At 35.6% G+C, this 26,542-nt stretch overlaps 1 protein-coding gene across 1 annotated transcript in view; it reads right to left on the bottom strand.

Moving 5' to 3' along the window:
* Positions 1-12,273: 12,273 nt before the first annotated feature.
* The window catches only part of DENND6A (DENN domain containing 6A), a 57,033-nt gene continuing 42,764 nt past the window's right edge, over positions 12,274-26,542 (bottom strand). Inside the window, 8 exon segments of the mRNA XM_079116458.1 lie at positions 12,274-14,487; positions 15,294-15,368; positions 16,748-16,850; positions 17,034-17,143; positions 17,250-17,303; positions 21,727-21,816; positions 23,123-23,187; positions 24,008-24,073. Coding sequence (XP_078972584.1) covers positions 14,356-14,487; positions 15,294-15,368; positions 16,748-16,850; positions 17,034-17,143; positions 17,250-17,303; positions 21,727-21,816; positions 23,123-23,187; positions 24,008-24,073 — 695 coding nt within the window. The 3' untranslated portion in view covers positions 12,274-14,355.

Here is a 26,542-nt window from a genome sequence, read left to right as displayed (position 1 = left end):
TTTCTATTTATTTGGAATACAGATAACATATGGTCTATTTTCAAGAAGGTTCCATGTGCTGCTGAGAAGAAAGTGAATCCGCTCGTTGACGGATGGAATATTCTATATATGTCTATTAAGTCTAGGTTATTGATTGTGTTATTGAGTTCTACGGTTTCTTTGGTTGGTTTTTGTTTGGAAGATCTATCTAGTGGTGACAGTGGTGCATTAAAGTCATCCAGAATGATTGTGTTGTGGTCTATTTGATTCCTGAAATTGAGAAGGATTTGTTTGATGTACAGGGATGCACCATTGTTTGGGGCATAAATATTTACTATCATTATGTCTTCCTGATTTATGTTTCCCTTAAGCAGTATGAAATGTCCTTCTTTATCCCTTCTGACTAACTTTGGCTTGAAATCCACTTTATCTGATACAGGATGGAAACCCCCGCTTTTTTACTGAGTCCATGTGCATGGTAGGTTTTTTTCCCATCCTTTCACCTTTAGTCTGTGGTTGTCTTTTTCTATGAGATGAGTCTCTTGCAGGCAGCATATTGTTGGGTCTTTCTTTTTAATCCATTCTGCCAGTCTATGTCTTTAGATTGATGAGTTTAGGCTGTTACATTCAGGGTTATTATTGAGATATGGTTTGTATTCCCAGTCATTTGGGCTTATTTTTGGTTTTTAAATTGGCTTGGTTTCTCCTTTGAGTGGTTTTTCTCTAAGGTAGTTCCTCCCTTTGCTGACCTACATTGTGGTTTTTCATTTCCTCCTCATGGAATATTTTGTTGAGAACATTCTGTAGTGCAAGCTTTCTATTTGTAAATTCTTTTAACTTTTGTTTATCATGGAAGGATTTTATTTCATCTTCAAATCTGAAGGTTAGTTTTGCTGGGTAAAGGATTCTTGGTTGGCAACCATGTTCTTTCAGAGCTTGAAATATGCTGTTCCAGGCCCTTCTAGCTTTTAGAGTCTGGGTTGAGAAGTCGACTGCTATCCGTATTGGTCTCCCCCATATGTAATCTGATGCTTTTCTCTTGCGGCCTTCAAAATCCTATCTTTATTTTGAATGTTAGGCATTTTCATTATAATGTGCCTTGGTGTGGATCTGTTGTGATTTTGTGCATTTGGTGTTCTGTAAGCCTCTTGTAATTGATTTTCCATTTCATTCTGCAGGTTTGGGAAATTTTCTGATATTATTTCATTGAATAGGTTGTTCATTCCTTTGGTTTTTATCTCTATGCCTTCCTCAATCCCAATAATTCTTAAATTTGGTCTTTTCATGATGTCCCATAGTTCTTGGAGATTCTGTTCATGATTTCTTACCATCTTCTCTGTTTGGGTGACTTTATTTTCAAGATTCAATATTTTGTCTTCATTGTCTGAGGTTCTGTCTTCCAAGTGGTCTAGTCTTTTGGTGATGCTTTCCATTGAGTTTTTTATTTGGTTTATTGTTTCCTTCATTTCAAGGATTTCCATTTGGGTTTTTTTGAGAATCTCTACCTCTTTGTTGAAATGATCTTTTGTTTCCTGCAGGAGCTCTTTCAGCTTTTTGGTATTATCATTCATTGCCTGCATTTGCTCTCTTCTCTCATGCTTTGCCTCACGAATCATCTTAATCATGTATAATCTGAAGTCCTTTTCTGACATTTCTTCTACCATACTGTCATTGGATTCTATTAATATAGAATCTAAATTTGTTTGGATAATTTTCTTCCCTTGTTTTTTCATGTTGTTCATGTATCTTCCCCTCTAGCAGTGCAGATCTGGGATATTGCAGATTTCCCCCTATAGCCTTTTCTTTAAGGGGAGATCAATATTAGCAGTGCCCAATTCAGACACTATGCAATCCTAGACCAAATAGCCCCTATGAGGACAATAACAAAATTGTCATAATAAACAGAATGAGTTCAAATATTATCTTCAGTTAAACAAACAGATTTGCAATAAGGTCTGCAGTTTCTAATGGAGGACAAAGAGGATGCAGAGGGATGTAGAATGTGGCTGTTAATGGGATAAGAAAAGAATATACAGAAGTTCTAGATTAAAGAAAGGGCGAGAGTGTAATCAAAAGAAATTGGATATTAGCATGCAAAAAAGGGAGAAAGAGACTCTGAGGGAAGAGGTAAGCAAAAGGAAAAGAGAGTTAGAAAAGTAAAGAAATAAAAACTTAAAATTTTTCAATAAGGAGACAAAAGAAAATCTACAGTATAACGGTCATATAGTAATAAAACTTCCCAGTCTTTAGTAGCCTGATGCAGGAGAGGTACCTGACATTCAGCTTCTAGTCTCCAGCAGGCGTCTCAGGATGGGTTTTGCCCCACCTAAAGATCAGAGCTATGGCTTCCAGGCTTATCCAAGATGGCCACTCTGACTTCGAAATGTGTTGGCAAATGGGGAGCTGCAGCGTGGGGTGTGGATGTGGCCAGCTGGAGGTCCTGGAGGCAGGGTGCGGTTGGTCAGGCAGGGGTCCTGGAGTTCGGGTGTGTTTGGTGTGGTTGTGGGATCCTGGAGGCTGGATGCAGTTGGTCTGGGGGTCCTGGTGGCAGGGAGCAGTCAGTCGATGTGAGGGTCCCAGAGGCAGGGAGTGATCGGTTGGGCCGAGGGATCGTGGAGATAGGGCTCAGTCAGTCTGGCCAGGGGTCCTACGGGGCCTGGCTGTTGTCTCAAAATGGTGGCAGCCACGTGTAATCAAACCTGCAGGTACAGATTGTAGGGGCTGCTCTTTTCTCCTAGATCTGCAGGGAAAGTTGGGAACTCACAGCAGTAGCTGAAGCCTCAGTCTGGGTCAAAGATCTTCCAATATTTTTATTCTTAAGATTAAATTAAATATACAGTATTTAAGGAATACAGGTGAATTGCTGGGGAAAACTAAATTCAAGACTTAAAATCTAAAAGAAATGTTCCTTAATTTCTAATGTGAAGCAAAATACTATTTAATTTTTTAATAACTTAAAGCCTCTGAACCATACACAGTGGCAGAGCCTATAATTCCAGTGAAAAGCAGAAAATAGTTTGTTATATGTGATCAAAAATATTTTAGGGGGCCATGTGTGGTGGCAACATGCCTGTAGTCCTAGCAACATGGGAGGCTAAGGCAGGAGGATTGCAAGTTCAAGACCAACCTGGGCAACTTAGCAAGACCTGTCTCAACATAAAAGTTGGAGATGTAGCTCCATGGTAGAGTGCCCCTGGGTTTAACCCCCAGTATAGAAAAACAAAAACAAAAACTATGGAATTAGCAGAGAGATCTTACACATTCTCCTGGAATTTAACTTAAGTGCAATTGAAAACTCTGTCTCCCTTGAGAAGAACAGAATTACCCTCCTAGACAATGAATATACAACTGGAGTTGATTAGCAATTAAATAACATAAAAATGCATTCTGGAAACTTGCTAGTTAAGACCTTCTTGTATCTGTGTGTTTGTGTATTGTGCACAGACACAGCACACACCAAGACCTGGGATTGAAACATTTTTAATACCTTTTAGCTAGGTTTTGAGTTTTATATAGAATTTCTTAAAACAATATTCACTTGGGACCAGGGATGTAGCTCAGTGGTAGTGTGCTTACCTAGCATGAACATGACCCTGAGTTCAGTTCCCAGCACCATAAACACACACACATACACATTCACCTGTTTCAAAGGATCTTTTCAAATTGACTCCTTGAATTTCTGAAGACATATTATATGAAATCTCCCTATAATTTCTAACAAATCTTAATAGATGTTTTCCAAACAAAATAAATGACAAAATTATCTTGTCCATATCTAGCCTCCAAAACCTAAACAAAAATGACAGCTTTTCACTTAAGAATATGTTACAGCTAGGGAGATAGCTCAGTCGGTACAGTGCTTGCCTTGCAAGCACAAGGCTCTGGGTTCAATCCCCAGCACCGCAAAGAAAAAAAAAAAAAAAATACCCCAAGAATATGCTACACATCAAGTACCTAACATAGGTTAGAAAACGGAATGCTAACGGCAGACTGGAATATCTCTATTATTATACTGATAAGGCTAATCAGAACCAGAGAAGTTATAAACTGCCCAAAGTCACACAGCTAAAGGTAGTGGAACTGGGATAAGAAACCATTTGTTGCTATGTATGGAAGCACTTGCATATAAAGCACTTGCATATAAATACTCGAGGCTGAGGTGACAGAAAGTTTGAGGCCTGTCTCAAAATAAAACATTAAAAAAATGAGGTGGGAATGTAGCTCAATGGAAGAGTACCCCTGCGTTCAATCCCTAAAATGGGGGCAGGGTCCATTTCTTCTGATATTAACACCTTTAATCACTAAACGGTACTATCTTATTTTTAGAAATAAGGAAATTGAGCTCCATAAGAAAAAAATTGGGGGCTGGGGAGATAGCTCAGTCGGTAGAGTGCTTGCCTTGTAAGCATAAGGCCCTGGGTTTGATCCCCAGTACCCAAAAAGAAAAAAGAAAAAAATTGTTACCGTTTATTCCTTTCCATGAACCAAGTCCTGTACATCATTAAATCTTAACAGATTTCAAGAAGGTGTTATGAGGTTGCCCAAATTCTAAGGCATGTGTTTATAAACACATTACATTATGTTCCAGTCCCTTGGGCTTGATGTAAATATTTTTGCTGTTTACATCCCTTTAGAATGCAAGCTCACTAAAAAAAAAAAAAAAAAAAAAAAAAAAAAAGCATTTGAAGAGGATATGTTCTACACATATTTTGGGGGGTATTTTTTAATTTGTTCCAATGAGTTATATACATGACAGTGTGACAGTGAAATGAAATGCATCTTGACACACTATACACAAATGGAGCACAACTTCTCCTTCCTCTGGCTGTACATGGTGCATTCACACACTTAGTGTAATCACACATGTATATAGGGTAATAATGTCCATCTCATTCCACTGTCCTTCACACCACCACACCTCCCCATGCTCCCCTCTGCACAATCCAAAGTTCCTTTATTCTTCCCTACCCTGCCCCACAACTATCCGCTTATCAGAGAAAACCATTTGGCCTTTGGTTTTTGGGGATTTACTTATTTCACTTAGCATGATATTCTCCAGTTTCATCCATTTACCTGCAAATGCCATAATTTCATTCTTTAAGACTGAGTAATATTCCATTATGTATATGTACCACATTTCTTTATCCATTCATCTGTTGAAGGACATCTACATTGGTTCCATGGTTTAGCTATTGTGAATTGAGCTGCTAAAAAACATTGATGTGGCTCCATCACCTTAGTATGCTGATTTTAAGTCTTTTGGGTATAAACCGAGGAGTGGGATAGCTGGGTCAAATGGTGGTTCCATTCCGAGTTTTCTGAAGAATCTCCATACTGCTTTCCAGAGTGGTTGCACCAATCTGCAGTCCCACCAGCAATGTATGAGTGTACCTTTTCCCCCATATCCTCGACAACACTTATCATGGTATGTATTATTGATAATTGCTATTCTGACTGGAGTGAGATGAAATCTTAAGAGTAGTTTTGATTTGCATTTCTCTAATTTCTAGAGATGATGAACATTTTTCATATGTTTGTTGATCAATCATAATTATTCTGTGAAGTGTCTGTTCAATTCCTTAGCCCATTTATTGATTGGGTTATTGTTTTGGTGTTAAGTTTTTTGAGTTCTTTATATATACTGGAGATTAGTGCTCTAAGGTGTGTGTGGTAAAGATTTTCTCCCAATCTGTAGGCTCTCTCTTCACATTATCATTTCCTTTGCTGAGGAGCTTTTTAGTTTGAATCCATCCCGTTTATTGATTCTTAATACTATTTCTTGTGCTGTAGGAGTCTTGTTAAGGAAGTTAGGTCCTAAGCAGACATGATGAAGATTTGGGCCTACTTTTTCTTCTATTAGGCACAGAATGCCAAAGTTTTGATCCACTTCGAGTTGATTTTTGTGCAAGGCAAGAAATAGAGGAAATTTCATTTTGTTACATATGGATTTCCAGTTTTCCCAGCACTATTTGTTGAAGAGGCTATTTTTTCTCCAATGTGTTTTGGCACCTTTGTCTAGTATGAGATATTCATATTTATGTGGTTTTGTCTTCTATTCTGTATCTTTGGTCTATATGTCTATTTTGGTGCCAATACTATGCCCTTTTTGTTACTATTGCTCTGTACTATAGTTTAAAGTCCGGTATTGTGATGCCTCCTGCTTCACTCTTCTTGCTAACAATTGCTTTGACTATTCTGGGTCTCTTATTTTTCCAAATGAATTTCATGATTGCTTTTTTCTAGTTCTATGAAGAACGTCATTGGGATTTTAATAGGAATTGCATTAAATCTGTATAATGTTTTTGGTAGTATGGCCATTTTAAGAATATTAATTCTGCCTATCCAAGAGCATGAGAAACTTTCCATCTTCTAAGGTCTTAAATTTTTTTCTTTAGTGTTCTGTAGTTTTCATTGTAGAGGTCTTTCACCTCTTTTGTTAGATTGATTCTGAAGTATTTTATTTTTGTTGAGGCTATTGTGAATGGGGTAGTTTTCCTAATTTCTCTTGCAGTGGATTCATCACTGATGTATAGAAATGCATTTGATTTATGGGTATTGATTTCATATCCTGATGCTTTGCTGATAGTTAATATTTAATAGCAATAATAAATGGTTATTGAGCACTAATATGCCAGACATACAGTATAACAGGCATTATCCATTTAATCCTCTCAATTTAATCCATGTTAATCATTTTGCTCTTCATCTGAATCAGTTGTTTCTAGTCCACTTATTAATGGCACAACAGTATAATTTTTTACCTCATTCCCCCCTTAACCTTACTCCATTTTGATCTCATTCTCTGACTTTAACTCATCACTCACCTTGCTTTAAGTTCACATTCTCTGAACATTTATTTATCAGCAACAGTACCAAGTATCAATGCTTCTACAAAGAATCTTGCCAACCCACTTTTTTTCAGGAAGGAGCAGTGTGTGAGTTCCCAGAATCTTTGGATAGTTTAGTACAGCATGTTACTTCTCAATAATTCAAAGCCTTTGCTATGAAATTAAGACCTTTCCTTAGTTATAGTGCACTTTATTAAGTCTCTGCTTTAAAAAACTGTTTTACTAGTCCTTGCGATTTTGTGGGAGGGTCCATATAGATCTATCATCTTTCCTAGAAATCAGGGTCTTATTTGCTTTTAAATAATTTTTGTAAACACTACTGACTTGGAAGAGTAAAGTCAGCCCAAGTTTACAAAGTCAACATTCATCTATGTCCTCAGCTTAAAATACTCCCTCTGCTCTATTTGCTTTGTAAATGTGGCATAAATGTTATGTTTAAGTTTTAAAGCATTTCATCATTTCTTGCAGGAAATTTTTTAAGAACAAGGAATGTGCCAGGCACAGTGGCGTATACTTGTAACCCCAGTGACAATGTCTGTTCACATCAGTCACTTGTCAAGGGGCTGGGATTGTAGTTCGGTGGTAGAGTACTTGCCTAGCATGTGCATGGCCCTTAGTTCTATTTATAGCACACACAAAAATGCAAAATAGATTTTTTTTCAGTTATATAAAAGTTGAAAAAATTTGTGAGCATCTCTGCAATACAAAAAATGTTAAAGGCATCTGGAAAACGCCTGTAATTCCAGTAACTCAGGAGACTGAGGCAGGAGGATGGCAAGTTCAAGTCCAGCCTCAGCAATTTAGTGAGGCCCTAAGCAACTCAGGGAGAACTTTTCTCAAAATAAAAAGGGCTGGGGATGAACTCAGTGGTAGAATCCCCACTACCACAAAAAACATAAATAAATGAGTAGGTAAATGAATAAATAAATCACACATGTCATTTTTGTCAGATTGGATTCAAAGTATAAATAAATATTATGCTACCAATAAGAAAACATTTTAATTATGAGACAAGAATAGGTTATGAGGGGTGGGGTTGTAGCTCAGCGGTAAGAACACTTGCCTAGCAGGTGTGAGGCACTGAGTTCCATCCTCAACACCATGTAAAAATAAAAATAAGTAGGTTATGAGTAAAAGTATGGAAAAGATATAAACTGGGCATGGTGGTGCATGCCTGTAATCCCACCAATTTAGGAGGTGGAGGCAGGATAATCACAAGTTTGAGGACAGACTCAGCTATTTAGCAAGACCCTCAGCATCTTAGCAAGAGCCTGTCTCAAAATAAAAGAAAATGAAAAGAACTGGAGATTTAGTTTAGTGGGATAGCACCCCTGGGTTTAATCCCTAGTGCCAAAAATAAAAAAATAAAAAGATATACTAACAATAGTCAAAAGAAGACTGAAGAGTTATATTAATATTAGTAATTGTGGAATAAACAATATACTCCATAATTATAATTATAGTTGAGATTTCAAATAGCACTCTTAATAATTAATAGAACAAGTAGAAAATAAATGAGGGCATGAACATATCAGCCAATTTGACATACCTGATATTTATAAAACATTCCACCCACTAACAGTAAAATACACATTGTTTTAAAGTATTACCTGGAATATTTACCAATATAAACCATATTCTGGATCATAAAACAAATCTTAAATCTGAAGGAATTAAATCATACCAAGTGTGTATTTGGATCACATTGAAATGAAATTAGAAAGCAATAACAAATTTTTGGCAATCCATAGGTCAAAAAAAATTTTTTTTAAGGGTTTGGGATATAGCTCAGTGGTAGAGGACTTGCCTAGCTTGAATGAAAATAAATATAGAACATACTGCGATTTTGGTGATGCCACTAAAGTAATACTTAGGGGAACATTTATAGCACTAAAAACCCATATGACAAGAGTCTTATCAATAATCACAACTCTCACATTGAGTTGCAAGGGAGGTGGGAATGAGAGAGAGATATTAAAACCAAAGTAACCAGGAAAAAGGAAAGACAAATACAGAAATCTATGAAATAGAAAACAGAAAAATACTGAAAATCTGCCAGGAACAGGGGTGCCTGCCTATAATCCCAGCTACTTGGAAAGCTGAGGCAGGAGGATCACAAGTTTGAGGGCAGCCTGGATAATTCAATGAGACCCTGTCTCAAAATTTAAAAAAAATTAGAAGAGCTAGGAATGTAGCATTCCTTGGTTCAATTCCCAGTACCAATAAAATCAATATGACCAAAATGTAACTCTTTGAGATCAATAAAATTTGTAAGCCTCCAATATCAGAAATGAAAGATTTCATCACTACAGGATCTACAGATATTATAAAACAAAAAGGATACATTATGGATAATTTTATTCCCATAAATTTGTTAACTTACATGAAATATACAAATATCTTGAAAGACAAACTAGCAAAACTCTCTCAAGAAGATATGGACTGGGCTGGGGTTGTAGCTCAGGGGCAGAGTGCTTGACTAGCATGTGTGAGGCACTAGGTTCAATCCTCAGCACCACATAAAAATAAAGGAAGATATTGTATCCATCTACAACTAAAAAATATATTTAAAAAGAAGATATGGACAATTTTAATAACCTTCTAGTTCATTTAAAAGATTGAAATATTTTTAATACTTTTCTTTCCTCAAAGAAAACTCCCGGCAAGCCAGATGCTTGTGATCCACAAAGATCACGAGTTCCAGGTCAGCCTTGGCAACTTAAATAAAAATGAAAATAAAATAAAAATAAATATGAAAAGAGCTGGAATGTAATTCAATGGCAGAGAGCCCCTAGGTCCAATCTCCAGTACCACAAAAAAATTCATTGTGTTCTACAACCAGAGCCTTTGACTATAAATATACCTACCTTTCATTAAATGAAAACAATCATTTCAGTAATATCCTTCTGAAGTATAAAAATGCAATCACTTAATAATAAGTACAGCAACTTTGAAATATAAACTTACTATTTTCCAAAAAGTATTTTTAGTTAATCTAGAAGCAATTTATACTATAATGTACTCATACTGGCTGACGTGAAAAAACATGAGGGACAGGCAAAAACATGAAGGTTCCATGAAGTTTGGCTTTTTAATGGCTAAGTGGAAAGAGTATTATAGATGACAAAGAAGAATGGGGAGACAAAAATAAACAGAAGCAGCCAAGTGCAGTGGTGAAACCAGTAAAACAGAATGAGACCTATGGTTATTAGTTTACAATGATCTTTTAAATTTTTTTTTTTTTTTGTAGTTGAAGATGGACAATTTGCCTTTATTTGTTTCTAAGAATTGAATCCAGTGCCTCACAAATGCTAGGCAAGTGCTCTGCCACCAAGTTACTGCTCCAGCCAGACAATAATCTTTTTTTAACAGCTGGATTTTTTTAAAATATTTTTTTTAGTTAGCAATGGACCTTTATTTTATTTATTTATATGCAGTGCTGAGAACTGAACCCAGTGCTTCACATGTGCTAGGCAAGCACTCTGCCACTGAGCCATAACTCCAGCCCCAGACAATGATCTTAATTTGGAAAAAGGTCTGCCTTTCAAGTAATACACAGTAAAGAAAGGCTGGGATTCAGAAGTCAGGAAGTAACACTAGAAAAAAGAGGAAACTCCACCATCTTTTTTTCTTCAATCTCAGTACAATGTTATAAATGTGAAATAAACATCATAAGCTGGTCTGGTGGCCCATACCTGTAATCCTAGCAACTGGGGAGGCTGAAGAAGGAGGATTGAAAGTTTGAGGCCAGCCTCAGCAACTTAATGAGGCCCTAAGCAACTTAGTGAGACCCTGTCTCAAAAAATAAAGGTCATAAAATTATTGCATTAACCAAATACCAGTTTAAAATTTATTTATCCAAAAATTAGATAGATGTGGTATAAATTTTAGTAATCATAATTCTATTTCTTATACAAAATTGTTTCATCTTTTTAAAAATAGAGAAATGTAATTGGAAAAAATTCTAGGAACTTTTTAACAAATGCTAATTTGCACTTATATAATAATAAATACCACAATTTGACCAACTTTTAGATGGCATATAAATAATACATCTTGGACATATGAAGAGTTATTTATGATAATTCAGTCATTATCATAAGTTAATGTATTTTGTTGTTTTAAAATATTTATCCATAATTAGAAAAGCCTCTTCAGCTACCTATTTTTGGAAAACTAATATTAAATAATTAATATATAAATTTTGCCCTAAGTTATGCTAAAAAGGAGAAAATTAATAAAATCCAGCTGTATAAAAACAAATGAATTAAGTTATGAGAAAGAGAAAACAAAGACAAGTTTTAATGGCATTTCTGCCAACCTTTTACAAGCCAAGCAGACAGGCCTCTGAATGAGACCTATCCTGCTTAGACCTTGATCTTGGATTTCTAGTCTCCAGAATTATGAGAAAATAACATTTCTGTTGTTGGGCCAGAAAAAAAATATTAATGGCATCTTTTATTGAAATATTTTGCAATGTATTTTGGAGGCCATTTATTGTCAGTAATTTCAAAAAGAAATAACTTCCAATATGTTTTCAACAAACAAGTTAAAATTCAAAGAATAATATATTTGCTACTTTTAACATTCTATTTTCTTTTCTTCTTTTTCTTTTTGGCAGCATGGGGAATCAAACTCAGGGCCTTATGTATGCCAAACCAGTACTCTACCACTGAGCTATATTATACTTTTATTTTTTTAAAGGAAGAGGAAGAAATAAATATAATTTATTTAAAGTTTTAGATAAAGGTTAAAGTGTTTTCTTTAAAAAGGTAGCAAATGAAGGATAATCTTAATAAAACCTAGATAATTAAGTTCGAAAAAAAATTTTTTTTTAAGATAGGGTCTTGCTATATTGCCCAGGGTGGTCTCAAACCAGTGGGCTCAAGAAATTCTTCCACCTCAATCTCACAGGTAGCTGGGACCACAGGAATATGCCACTAGGACTAGCTAAAATATTTTTATCTGAATATTTTGTAAAATCAATGCAACGTTATAGAAGGGATATAAAAATCTCTTAATCTGTTACTAAATTGAACTATTCACTTGTTTATAGTTAAGTACTTAGAGAAAGGTTTTCATTTGAATTTTTTTCTTTTCCTTTTTCTTTTTCATGGGGATGGGGGGGCACCAGGGATTAAACCCAGGGGCACTTAATTACTGAGCCACATCACCAGCACCCATTTTGTTTTTTGAGACAAGCTCTCACCAAGTTTCTTAGGACCTGGCTAAATTGCTGAGGTTGGCTTTGAACTTGAGGTCCTCCTGCCTCAGCCTCCCAAGTCACTGGATTACAGGCATGTGCTCTGGTGCCTGGTATTCATTTGAATTTCTTAAAAACTGTCAGAAAATAAAAGGAATCTCATAATGCATAAGTTCCATTAACTATGCTTTGCTTTTCCAGGCACTCCAAACTTACTAAGAAATAACACAAGACATCCAGGTGCTTTAAAATCCAAGGCCTTTAATTCAGTTTTTGGTAATGACCATAAATGCCTTCACAAAACCTCTTTTGGACTGTAAGTAGAAGGCACTAGGCATTACTTAATACCCTTAAAGCAGTGATTCCTTCTGATGCTGGTGGAGAGAAAACATTAAATGGTGGGGCTTAGATATTAACAAAGTATTCTAAAAAAAAAGACAACTCTGAAAATCACACAAAAAAATTACCAGTCTCTCTCAGGTTTCCAATGCAACTTTAAGTTATTCTTACAAGTACATAATTTGAAATTAAGAGATAAACTGGGTGAGTATAATGTTTTCAAGCATGTGTTAAGTTTAGTTACATACAGTAAATGAGGACACCATTATCATGCTAATTGGCATCTTTTGCTACTCTTTTAGCTGTGCAAAATAAACTTGAAATGACACATCCTGTAGTGGTATAATTTAAAAGATCCTTGATATGACACTAATGACTCAAATTCTGGTCACAAACTGTATATAAATTGTAAGATTATTAAAATACACCTTTTTGAAAAATAAGAAGATGACCATTTATACCTAAATAAAATTTCCCAGAAAGTTATGAAATACTTTAGCATAAAAAGTAGTCGCCCCTTTTCTGAAAGGTCAACTGTTGTTTCACAAAATAACCCCTATGATCCAAGGCAAATGAGTTCTTCCAAATGCCATACTCTATGACTTAGAGGTATGCTTCAAGATACTGCATCCTTGAGGAAAGGGCACATCTGGGTATCAAACCACAGTAGACTACAGTTACAAACACAAGGAACCTTTCTTAGGTCAGGAATGCCCTTTAGAATTATAGCAACAGAGAACAAGAGACAGCTTCTGAAGCCATTTCTTTTACAAATACATACAACTATATTTGGTTGTTGAGAGGGTAATTAAGACAGCTATTTACATATGTGCTACATCATGTGTGTGCCTTTTTAAAATAGTGGCTTCTGCAGGATACTCCCATTCAAACACAAACCAAACAATCTTACTATACCAAATCACATTCTTCTTTTTTGGCAAGGTAGTATAAACAAAAGAGAAATAACAAAAACAAAAACATAGTAACCATAACAATGATTCAAGGCAAAAGTTCCCATGTCAAATAATAGGAAGCGTGTTCGGAGAAACATTAGTTTTGGGCAAACAACACAACCCAACAAATAATGCTGGAAATCAATTTTACAATCACTCAAATAACTATCACATAAAAGGCTTATGAATGCCTTTGCAATAAGAATACTTTAGTTTTTTAAAAAAGCTGATTATGAGATTCATAATTAGAATGTTTTTGAAAAACATCCAAGCTTATTAATTTACACAGACCCAATGAATAAAGGGTAAAAGAAAATAAACTCTTTCATAATTAATACTAGATGCCTTCTTGTCTCTGGAGAAAGCAGTAAGATTACATTTTGAAAATGGTGAAGAAAAGAGTGAAATAAAAACCTATTTGACAAATGAAAAAAACCACCTGCCTACTAAAAAACATCTTTAAGCAATGATTACTCAATATAATCCTTCATAAAATTATATTTCATAACCAAACAAGCCTCAAGAATAGCAGCTGGACTTTGTGAAACATGAAGAACAACAGAAGGCACTACATAAGCATCAATTACATCTAACTATAGTAGGAGAGTTCAGTCTTTTCCTTCTTAAGAAGATAGCCAGTGTGAATGTTATTTTTATACCCCCTGAGTTTTAACATGATTGGGCAAAGCAGCACCAATTTAAAAAAATATCTGCAATGCCAGCACTGCAGTTTGGAATCACTTATACAGATGGCCCATCAGGTCTCTCATAAGAGCACTTTAGAACATGATTAAAAATATAGAAATGCCTTTCGGTGTTTCAGTATTAAAGTGGAACCACCACAGATATCCATTTTTAAAAATAATGCACTAAAAAGTTCTGTTTATACAATACAGTCTTTCCACCCTATATCTAGCATTCACAGCTATTTTCCACCCTGCTGCCACTGAGAGATCTCCTTTGTGCGTCTGGTTGAAATGTCAGTATGCTTCATGGTGCATAATCCTTTTTGGCTGGAAAATCCTGGAAAATATCACGTCATGCCCGTTTTGAGCAGTATGCCTTGCAGGTCCTCTGGCAATGCTAAGATAATTGCATCTATGTGTGTCCGTAACTTTTCCAAAGTGTCAGGTTTCACAGGTAAATGCTCTCGATCAGCCTGCAACTACAAAAGGAACATTTGGCAGCAGGTAAATGGATCTGTATCAATACATATGTTCTCTATAAAACAGTCTTAGGAGTCATAACAACTTGGAAAATTTCAGTCTTTTTTGTTTCCTTTTTCTTTTAATTTTTAATTTTTTGGTACTAGGGTACTTTACCACTGAGCTACACCCCCAGTCCTTTTTCATTTTTTATTTTGAGACAGGGTCTCAATAAGTTGCTTAGGGCCTCACTAAGTTGCTGAGGCTGGCCTTGAACTTCAGATTCTCCTGTCTCAGCCTCCCAACTGGCAGGGATTACAGGTGCACACCATCACACCTTGGTTGGAAACTGTCTTTAACAAGAACTTATAGAAACTAAAAAAGTAAAGAACATGCCATTTTAAAAATACACAGTTGAGGGACTGAGGATATAGCTCAGTTTGTAGAGTGCTTGCCTGTCAAGCAAAAGGCCCTGGGTTCAATCCCCAGCACTGCAAACAAACAAACAAAAAAAAAACACAGCTGAGTCCAATAAAAGGCTTCTATATAAATTCATAGATAAAGTCTAGATATACTATATGATATTAAATATAAGTGGAAATGTTTTTGAGTTCATTAGATTCCATGTAAAAATCCATGTATACTCATCGCTATAATCTCCATGAGTGACCAAGTATTTTTGTTCAGACCTACCATGAACTGACCAATCTCAAATCCTCTTGTTTTAAGTTACATCTGTGATACAGCATGGATCATTAGCTCAAAATAAGAGGAAAACATCTTCACAGATAGGTCAATTTAATATTCAGCTGCTTTGGCTACATACCAGCTTATTTTTCAGCTTCAGTACAAGGTCTACTATTTCTACTTCTGTGTGTTTCTGGATCCAGAGAAGTAGGTCCTAAACAATAAGCAAATCCCAAATCAGTATATACTCAATATTCAGATCTCTTCAATATTCAAGACTAATGCAAAAGAAGAATAAGAAGAAAAAGAACAGGGCATTTAACTCTGATATAACATTACAGTACAAGAATAACTCTCATAATATTCTAGGAATTGTTCATTAGGTAAGTTTTGACATTAGCTAGAAAAATTTCATACTACTTGGAAGTAACACAAAATGGAAGAAAAGTCCTTTCTAATGTGGCCCTTTAAGGTCAAGCAAAAAAAAAAAAAAAAAACAAAATTGTGGCTGGACACAGTGGCACACACCTGAAATCCCAGCAATTTGGGAGGCGGAGGAAGGAGGATGACAAGATCCATGGCCGCCTCAGCAAGTTAGTGAGACCCTGTCTCAAAATAAAAATTTTAAAAGGACAGGAAATGTAGCTCAATGGTAAAGCACTCCTTGGGCTTAGTCTCCAGTACCAAAAAAAGAAAAATTGTATCTCAATGCAATATTAAATTCCATTCCCATAATAATGAATAATTTGTAAGAAATATTGATGAACAAATTAAGAAAATTGAACACGAATGTAATACTGGATGTAAACTTTGTATCTTCAAATAAACTCTCCTTGAACTTACTTTGTTGTTTCCTTCATTCTTTTTCTCAAAGTCAGAATCACTGGGAGTTTATGATTAGACGATAACACTGAGGCTAGCCTGCCTCAATGTTTAAAGCTAAATACAAATGAAAAATAAGACTATCCTTTATATTTTCACAAGTAGTTCAATTTAAAATAGCCTGGTGATAAGTTATACATGAAAAATCAGTCCAAGCACATGAAAAAATTGTTAATACTGAGTGAGAAGGATGAGTAAATCATATTGGAAAATAGCTGAAGGTAGATGGCTTGGATTCGAATCTTGACTCCCTCCAGTGATGTGCTGGTAAATATTGAGCAACTCCAGAAAAAATCTTCTATAGCATTTGCCAACTGTCTGCAATTTGAAACTACCAAACACGAAGTCATTAAATGCTGAACTAGGAAAAGATGTGCACAATTAGCTCTTAGGGACCAATGCAAGTGGATTCCAGAATACTACTGACTCCACTACTTAGTGGTGATGTGAAACTGAGACAAGTTATTCAAGTTCTAAGCCACAGGAACAGATTCTAACATGCCTACCTTGATGAATTGTGAAGATAAGAAAAACAGTATCCATATAAATCATCGACCCACAGTCCCTGTCACAAAGCACATAATCTAGAAAAGTCAGATATCACTGCTATTTATCAAGAAGCAGACCTGGGCATTATCTTTAACCTCTAAAGAAAATTTTATCTTTACTTTCAAGAGTTGTTAGTCATCACACAAACACATTGTTTTCTACCTCTTCACAAAGAGCTTCGAGATGGAGTGCCTCCAGTTTTTGGGTCATTTCTTTCCTCCGGGTCTTGAACCAGCCATCAAAATTTGGAGACTTCAGAAAATGCCTGTAAATATAAACACAAAAAGCAAAGTCTGACTATGACTTATTTCCTCTCCTTAATACCTTTTTCACCTATAATTCAGAAAACCATTCCAAATAATAAAATTTTCTAAAAATAATGTAAATTTAAGACCAGTTTTTGTTTTGTTTTTAAATAAAGCTCCACAGGTGATGGGAAAAGACTAACCGGTAAAGTCCAATCCAATCGCCTTTTATTCTAGAGGTTAGCTGAGGTCCTGTTTTCTCAAGTGTTTTCATAAATTCTTCTGGAAGGAACTGTCTTAATTGGGGTGGACTCTAGAAAACAAGACATACTATATTAAGAAATTAGAAATGGATATATTCAGAGAAGTTAAGTATAATTGCAAAACTTAAACAGAAATTTATTTTAATATATTCATACCTTCCAAGGAGAAATACTTTTCTGCAAAGGCATCAAGCTTGCCACATACCTTTCCTAAAACCAAAAAATAAAATATGTTAATGAAAGTTAGGTATTCTTACCTAGAGGTCTTTTTTCTGCAGGGGTAGGGTAGCAGTTAACAGGAATTGAACCCAGGAGGCACTCTACATAGAGCAACATCATCCCCAGTCTTTATTATTGTGGTGGGAACAGGTTCTTACCAAATTTTTCAGGCTTGCCTCAAACTTGTGATCTCCTACCTCAGCCTCCCTACTTGCTGTGATTACAGGCATGTGCCACCATGCCAGATCCCAGAGCTCTTAAACTTTAAAAAATGGGTTTCTCAATGTAATATTATGATACATACTTTGGGGTTTTCATCCATAGTTCCTGAGTTATAACTCCCTTCCTGAGGCAGGCCACAGAAACTATAATTTCTCTCTTCCCAAGGTAGGTCACAGAGATGCTAATCATCTTCCTATCCAGGAACTGCTGACCATAAAGAAATTCTCTAATCTACCTTGTCTGATAGATGATAAGACCCCCATTTCAAAAGGGGTCCTGCCCCACACCCACAAGGAAGGAATGCTAAAGAATCTGAATAGACACACCCAGCTGGTTTTCTCCATCCAGTCTCTTAGCATCAGATCATACCTTTTTTGTCCAATCACATTTTAACATAATTATCTATACTTAATCATGCCAATGCAATGAAGTCTCCATAACTTCCCGATAGTTGAATACATGTAGTTCCCAAGATTGGTGTACCTGTAGAGGACATGGAATCTCCACACCCCTTGTCCCATACCTTACCTTATGCATTTCTTTATCTGTACCATTTATAATACCCTTTAGAATAAACCAGTAAATGTGAAGGGTTTCCCTAAGTTCTGTGAGCCATTCAAGAAAACTAATTGAACCCCAAGGAGGGAATTTTAGGAACCCCCATTTCTAGTTAGTCAGTAGGAAGCACAGGTAAACAACCTGGGGTTTGTGACTGAAATCTGAATTAAGGGGTGCGATCCTGGGAAGTGAGTCCTCAACCTGTGGGTCTGATGCTATTTCCATATACACAATATCAGAATTAAAACAGAGGATACCTCACTGATATCTGCAGCAAAATTGCTTGCTTGCTTGCTGGGGGGTAGAAAACTCACACCACTTAGAGTCACAGAAGTGATCTGTGTTGTGAGCCTACAAGAGACTGAATCAGTTTTTTTCTACTCACCAAGTTTTTCATCATATGCTCTTTCAATGACTATCAACAACTCCATCACTGCCCAGAACAGACAGAGCTAAATTTAGATTGAGTTGGGAATCACATTTTCAACAAAAATGTTACTAAATCTTTGACAATCCAAGAGATTACATTTTTTGCTTTGCTTTGTTTTTTTTAGATAGGTGTCACACTATGTTGTCTAAGTTGGTCTCAAATTCATGGATTCAAGTGATTCTCCACCTCAGCTTCCAAAGTAGCTAGAACTTACAGATATGTGTCACTGTGCCCAGCTCATATTTTAGTGATAATAGTTAACCTTATTGAGTAAGTACGTGCCAGAAAATGTATTTAACATTCTACATGCAGGATCTCTTATTATCTTTGCAACCATGCTATGTAGGTACTACTGGGAAACCAAAGCTTCAAAAAGCTAAATAATCTCACTCTATCTTTGAGCTATGATCCCAGTCAGTATATGAAGAGTACAAAAGTAACTGACATCCACACACCAAGAAATAATATTTTTCCCAAAATGAACAAAGATCTTCAGATTGCCCCCATATAATGTTCAGATAGAGTATATTAACTAGGCAAAATTTATGATGTAGTCTCCAGATCAGGACCACATCGTGATACTTTCTGTATATTTATGACATTCCACTGAGAATAATTCTTAGAATAATCATATCATTTAGTCACTTATTCCATAAATAGTGGAGTACTACCATATGCCAGACTGAGGAAATGATAATAATAAGACAGACATGGTCCCTGTCATCCTGAAGGATAGTTTTATAAATATGATATCAAACTGTGTTTAAAAAACAATAGCAGGGAAAGAAACCCCAAGGTAAACTTCTTTTAAGGTACAAAATATAATAATCAGTAGCATTTCACATCCAGCTAGCTGAGTGGATGTGCCTAGGCTATGCTCCCTCTTTGGACTGACCCATGCAGAGGCACAGCCCTCAGCTCTGCATCAATTCCTAACCAAGCAGCTGTAGCTGCCCTCCAGGGTCATGTCAGAGCAGTCTCCAGGTTGCAGAAGAACCTGAAGAGTTAAGGAATAGAACTGCACTTTAGCAATAATGGAAATGGGAGCAGTGCTCCAGCTTCAGTTTCTGTTTACAATGATGACATGGAAAAAATACTGCCAGGTGCTCAGCATGAACCTGGGATGCAGTAGCTCCAAGAGTTCTCACTGTGACAGCCATCTCACTCAAAGGCACCTCTAGATACAAACAGAGCTTCTGAAACAGACACCTTTAATGTTAGAGAAAACAACAGTTCTCAGTTCAAGAAAGATGATATTAAGGAAGTTGAAAGTATCTTAAAGAAAAACTAAGATTAGATAAAGAATTGATCATCTAAAAAATATATTCCCCCAAGGAGTTCCTCCTTAAATACCAGAAGTACACATATCCTCTCAGTATGAGAAACATTAGCACTGTGCAGAAAGGGGTATCTTCTTTTGCAGAATTTCTAAAGATTCTTCTTCATCTCTGTTGCTCTTTCCTCCACTGGTCACTGGACTGGGATCTATGTTAGAAGGCATATGACAGCCTCTGCCAGCACCTTTTGATAAATAATTGGATCCAACTTTGTTCATACATGGTGGATTTATAGTTGAGCCCCTGAGAGCTAACTGAAGACCTAACAAGATCCTTGGTCCACCTGTAAATGCTGTATCCCTAATATAGTACATTGAAAGAACAGACACTAAAATCATGCTTATAATAACCTAAGGAATCAATCAATAAGTGTATCAGATTGATTCACAGCTAATATAAAATTCAGTGATGAATTTTCTTTGGATACTAGGGATAAATAAATACCTAGTATAAATAATTATAGTAGTCATGATGTATATAGTATTTTTTAAATTACCTATAACTTTAATTTACTTAAAATACTTTGTTTAAAAAGAATGAATAACTCTGACATTGAAATCACTACATTAAGAGACTTATCCAAAATATTGTGGTCTTATATTCATCAATTGTAGAAAATACTGTTTAATTTACATGGTTGTAGGGTATCCACTAAAGACTACACTTAACTATACTAAGTTATTAATAACAGAAATAAAGGTATAGAAATAGAAGTCAAAATACAGCTACAAACTCCACTGTAGTGGGGTGTGGTGGCGCATGACTGTAATTTGAGCTACTGGGAAGAGTAAGGCAAGAGAATCGCAAGTTTGAGGCCAGCCTTAGCAACTTAGCAAGACCCCATCTTAAAATAAAAAATAAAAAGGGCTGAGTATAGGGGGCTGGGATTGTGGCTCAGTGGTAGAGCACTTGCCTAGCATGTGTGAGTCAATGGGTTCAATTCTCAGCACCACATATAAGTAAATAAATAAAGGTCTATCAACATCTAAAAAAGAAATTTAAAAAAAAGGGGGGGGGCTGAATATGTAGTTCAGTGGTAGAGCGCCCCTGGGTTCAGTCTCTAGTACCAGGGTAGGGGGTAGAAAAAACATCCACTAAATAGTTCATACACTAAACTGATTTTGTTATTGTAGTATGAAAATTCAACTTTTTGATTATTAAGTAATCATTTAGATGATCAGTTTATGTCAAAGGCACCTATTTGGTATCTTTTTTTTTTTTTTTTCCCTGTATCAAGGGCTGAATCCAGGAGTACTCTAGCTCTGTGCTTCATCCCTGGCCTTTTGTTTGTTTGTTTGTTTTAATTTTGACAAGGTCTCTGCCCAGGTTGGCCCCAAACTCATGATCCTCCTGCTTCAGCCTCCCAAGTCACTGGGATTACAAGTGTGTATCTTTGTGCCCATCTTTTTGGTATCTTTTACTCTTCATCACTCTGGGTTGTTGAAATTTAATCTTATCACTCACATTCAACTTTTGTGTGCTCTTAAAATCAGTTTTATTTTAAGAAAACTGTGTCCACTTTGGAAGAATGGAAATAGAAAAAAAAATTAATTTTTGCCAAATTAAAAAAAATTCAGATCAATGACCTCATTTAAGAGTCACAGCAAACATGAAAAGTATTTAGGGAAGGTAGAATAAGCCATATATTACAGACATGGAAATTGTAGAAAAAGAGGAATGAACTGGCTTATCAAAGTTGCACAGTTAATAACAGAACAAAAAATCCAAGCCTCTTGCAAAGGGCTCTATGTTAAATTACTGAACACATTAACAGGCAAAACATACAACTTAAGGCTTGGAAGATGGGAAAATAGTTCATATACCTTTAACAAATCACTAAATTAAGCAGACATATTTGTTAACTTACTAATGGAATGATGAAACTTTGCGTCAGTTCCAAAAAATATCGTCGGAGAATCACACTTTGAGCCTCAGAAGGACGTTTCTGTTGCACACCCTTAAAAGAGGAAATAATGAGAACCCATATTCTAGTGTCTAGAAATATAAAACAATGATTAATTACCAAGTTCAACTGCTTTGTAAATATACATTTATATCAACATCAAAAACCTAGAACTTAATTTTGAAGTAATTTAATTTGAAGTTAATTATGTCATCCTATGAAATTAATCTTTTGACAGAAGTTGGAAGAGTAGAGGAGGGGAGATGGGGAAAGAGTGAGCCATTGGTTCTAAATTACAATTAGGAGCAAGAAGTTCTGGAGTGCTACACTGCACAATAGGGTGATTATAGATAACAATTATGTACTGATATCTCAAAAAGTCAGAAAAAATAACTTTGAATGTTTTTACCATAAGAAATAATAAAAATTTGAGGAGATAGGTATGTTTGACCTGATTTAAGCATTATACAATGTATACAAGTATCAAAACATCACATGGTACTCCAATAACATGTAGTTTTATGTTTTTGCTTCAATTAAAAAATTTTATTTAAACAAACAGAATCTTTAAAGCAAAATTTAAGAGACTACAGCTTAGGGAACATCATTCATCCTATACTTAAAAACATCAGTTCATGCTGTGCACAATGGTGCACACCTGAATTCCAGCTACTTGGAAGGCTAAGGCAGGAGGCCTGCAAGTTTAAGACAGTCTCAGTAACTTATAGAGATCCTATCTCAAAAAAACAAACAAAACAAAACAAAACAAAAAAAAGCAGGGTTAGGGATGTAGTTCTCTGGTAGGGCACCCCTGGGTTTGATCTCAAGTAACACACACACAAAAAAAACAGTTCATAGTGAAGAAATCTTTATTTTATATTTTCTATATTAATGCTAGTTACATTTTTACCATTAGATACTAAACTACCTCATGGTAGAATCTATGACTTTTTTTTACTGTAACTCCCAAGTTTCTAGAAAGATTGGCACTCATTAGTAGATACAGTTTCAATATTCAAGCTATTACTTTAGTCTCTTGACTTCAATAAAACTTTTGTTTTAAAGTGAGATTCCCTGGGCATGGTGGCACATACCTGTAATCCTATCATCTCTGGAGGATGAGGTAGGAGGGTTCCAAGTTTGGGCTAACCTCAGCAACTTAGCAAGATCATGACTCAAAATTAAAAAAAAAAAACAAAAAAAAAAACTGGAGATGTAGCTCAGTGGTAGAGCACCTGTGGCTTCGATCCCCAGTATGAAAATAAATAAGTAAAGAGACTCCATTTCACAAAGCACATATTGCCTAAATAGATATTATATACCAGAACAAAGACACTTAATAATATGCTCAAGTAATTACCTTCTGTAATTGTTTTATGATCTCTTCATCTCTATTTAGATATGGCTTGTAGGAAGTATAAACTCCTAAGAAGTGAAGAAAAGAAGGTAAAGAAAAATTCAACTACCAGAGAAGTATATATTTAAAAATTAATAAAAGTCAATACCAGTCTCTTCCTGCTCAGTGGCCTGAGGTGATCTGTAAAAATGGTTCACTATTCTCTTAACTCAGAAAATCCCACAAAATCATGCAAATCAAGAGGTTCAAATCTTCATGTGCACTTTAAGAACACCTGTGAAACTGCCTAGGCCATCAAGGGTATGCATAAATGAAAATGTACCAAGTATTTGAAAGAAGTCACTTTAAAGAAGGAATATGTGCCCAATATGTGCAATTCTAGTATTACAATGGTGGAGTTGGTTGGTATTACAGGCCAAGTGGGGCTGAACAGTGGGTCAGTAGCCTAGAATTTTTGAATTTAGAATTTAAATTAGAATAAAATTAAGTTCTTAAAAAGTTAAATTTTAATTAAATTTCATTTATTTAAAGAGTTAAATTTTTTAATTTAGAATTTTTGCTACACATGCTTAAAAGTGCAGAGAGTAATGCTGAACTCAGATGTAGATTCTCTGATTATTAACCATACCAAGGTGAACAAAGCACACAAGATGCGCCATCAACTCAGAGAGCTCATGGTTGGATCAATCTGTGAGCTCCCCTACTATATCATCCTCATTGAAAAGGAAAAAAGTATTCCTAAACCAGAAGAGAAGATTGCATAAAAGAAAAAGATATTCCAGAAGAAATTGAAGAAATAAAAACTTATGGCCTGGGAATAAATTCAGCAAGAAATAAATGCAAATAAAAGTAAGAAGAAGGAGGGAAAAAAAAAAAAGAAGTCAATACCAGGTTTAGAATCCAGAGTCTTTAGGTTCTTCAATTTTTTCACTTTAACTTGCTTAGGAATTTCACCTGAAGGAAATAGCATAAGCATCCTTATTAATGATTATAATCATACATATCACAAAACTAGAATTTTATATGATTAATAATCTATTGCCTGTTTCTTAGTTAGGGGTGTTGTAAATAAAGTGTTCTTAACATCAGTTAATACTGAAGAGTTCATTCCTAGTATATTAAAACTGGAAAAGGGGAATGGTGGATTATTAACACTATAAAACAATTCAGGAAAACTGTACTAAATATATGTATTTGATCTTTTAATATGTAGTTACCATTACTTAAAATTGTTCCCTTTTTGTTACTCAATCTGTAATTTAAAATGCATGTGCAAATTATGTGAAACTGGAAAATAATGTTCCAAATAGGAATAAGATACCGTTTAAGAGCAAATGGAAGGGTGGGGCTGTTGCTCAATGGTGGAGTACGTACTTAGCAGGCACAAGGCCCTGGGTACTATCCCCAGCACCACCATCAACAACAACAACAAAAAAAGTAAATAGGAAAGAAAGAAACTCCAAAGTGACCACGAAGATATAATATTCGAAAGTTTTATTTTCTAGGCTTTCTCCTAAGTCTGTCTTTGGACTACAGATACTTACACTGCCACCAAGTGGTGAGTGTATGTGCAACAATCACAGGTCTAAGCCTGTGATGACAGAAGACTGCTATGTTGAAGAGTCTAGTACAGATGACAGAAGACTGCTATGTTGAAGAGTCTAGTACAGATGAAGGACCTGGTCTTGTGGTCAAGGGAAGCCACAACCTAAACAACCCTTATAATAGGCAGAAAAAAAATGCCTCCAGAATTACACTTAAAAGTGTCATGAACATATATGCTTTAAAAAACATTTTTTTCTATTTTCGGCCCTCCCTCTCTCTGTAGAAGGAGTAAAAAAACCTAAGAACTGAAAAAAAAAAAAAAAATCTAGAGACTATCTAATTCAAGCATCTAAATTTAGATAATATCTTCTTTTAAATAATTACATATATCAAACTGCTAAATGTGGTATATATGGGGCTGGGATTGTAGCAACAAGGAACATTTTCACTTGCGATCTTAGATTGTCAAAAAAAATTTAAGAGTACACACTATGGTAAAACAGATATTTTAATAATCTTTTTACCTTGAAAAACTTTCAATCTTACTTTCTGAAAAATAATTCAGTCTATACGCCAATTTTGTCAGTTGCCCAGATGATAACTTTAAACACATGTTAAAAAAATCACAGATAAGCATTATTTTTTCATTAATCCAGTAAATAATGCCAGGACATGTAATACAGTAATAAAACAACTGAATCCTGATACTAAGAGGCTTACAGTCTAATAGCAAAATAAGACAAAGATAACAATACAGAGAAATACATGCTAGGGTAGAATTACGAACAGAAGACCATGGAAGAAGAGTTTCCTGGACAAAGGAGTGAGAAAATTATTGAGGATTCCTAGAGGAAATGACATATAAGCAGTCTTATAAGAGGAATAAAAAGATACTTATGGGTAAATGGGGGGGGGGGAACCTTGCAGGTAAGAGTTAAATCCAGAGCATGAAGAACATGCTGCTTGAAGAGTTATGGCAAATGGTTAGGAGAGTTAATAGTCATTTACTGAATACTTATGCTGTGCCATCCCTGCTCTGGGAAAACTGCACAAATTATTGCATTTAATTTTCACAATAAAAGTGTGTTTATGATACCTATTTTAAAGATGAAGAAAATAAGGCATGAACCAGGTGCAGTGGTACAAGCCTATAATCCCAATGGCTCAGGAGGAACACAAGTTCAAAACCAGCCTCAGCAATGGTGAGGCACTAAGCAACTCAGTGAGACTCTGTCTCTAAATAAAATACAAAATAGGGCTGGGAATGTGACTCAGTGGTTGAGAATAGTGAGTTCAGTCCCTGGTACCCACCCCCACAAAAAAAAGAAACTAAGGCATGAACAAAACTGATATTCACCTGATATTCACCAATATCAGCTGTTTACTGTTGTCATCTATTCTGACTGATTAGTGCCCCATTCAGGCAGGTTGTTAGCTCTATCACAACTAGACATAGAAAAAACACATCCAGGGATATATAGATAACATGCCTAAGAAAATGTATTAAGTAGGGCAATCCAACATCAGAGCTGTCATGTTTAACCATGACGCCAAAACAGCGAGAATTAGGAGCTTGCTACAATGGGCAGGAGATGATGTTTGAGAAGTACTGTCAAACCAAGAGAAACTTTATAAAGAGGTCTGTCATCCAAGGTAAATGAGAGATTGAAAGCATAGGCCTGTGAGCAATAGTTCGTGAGAACAGTAGAATAACATCATTGAACCTGCATTCTAACACACACACTGCCAAAGATGGTAATAGTGTATGCCACCATCACAGGACTAAGCCAGGGCTGTTGTGCAGCACACAGGATTCTGAAGTGAAAGAGAGAAAACTAGAGGATGTCATGTATGCATGGTAGAGCACTGCTCCTAAGG

Source organism: Sciurus vulgaris, assembly GCF_902686455.1.
Source record: "Sciurus vulgaris genome assembly, chromosome: 16".
NCBI classification, from domain to species: domain Eukaryota; kingdom Metazoa; phylum Chordata; class Mammalia; order Rodentia; family Sciuridae; genus Sciurus; species Sciurus vulgaris.
This window is presented reverse-complemented; position numbering and strand designations above follow the sequence as displayed.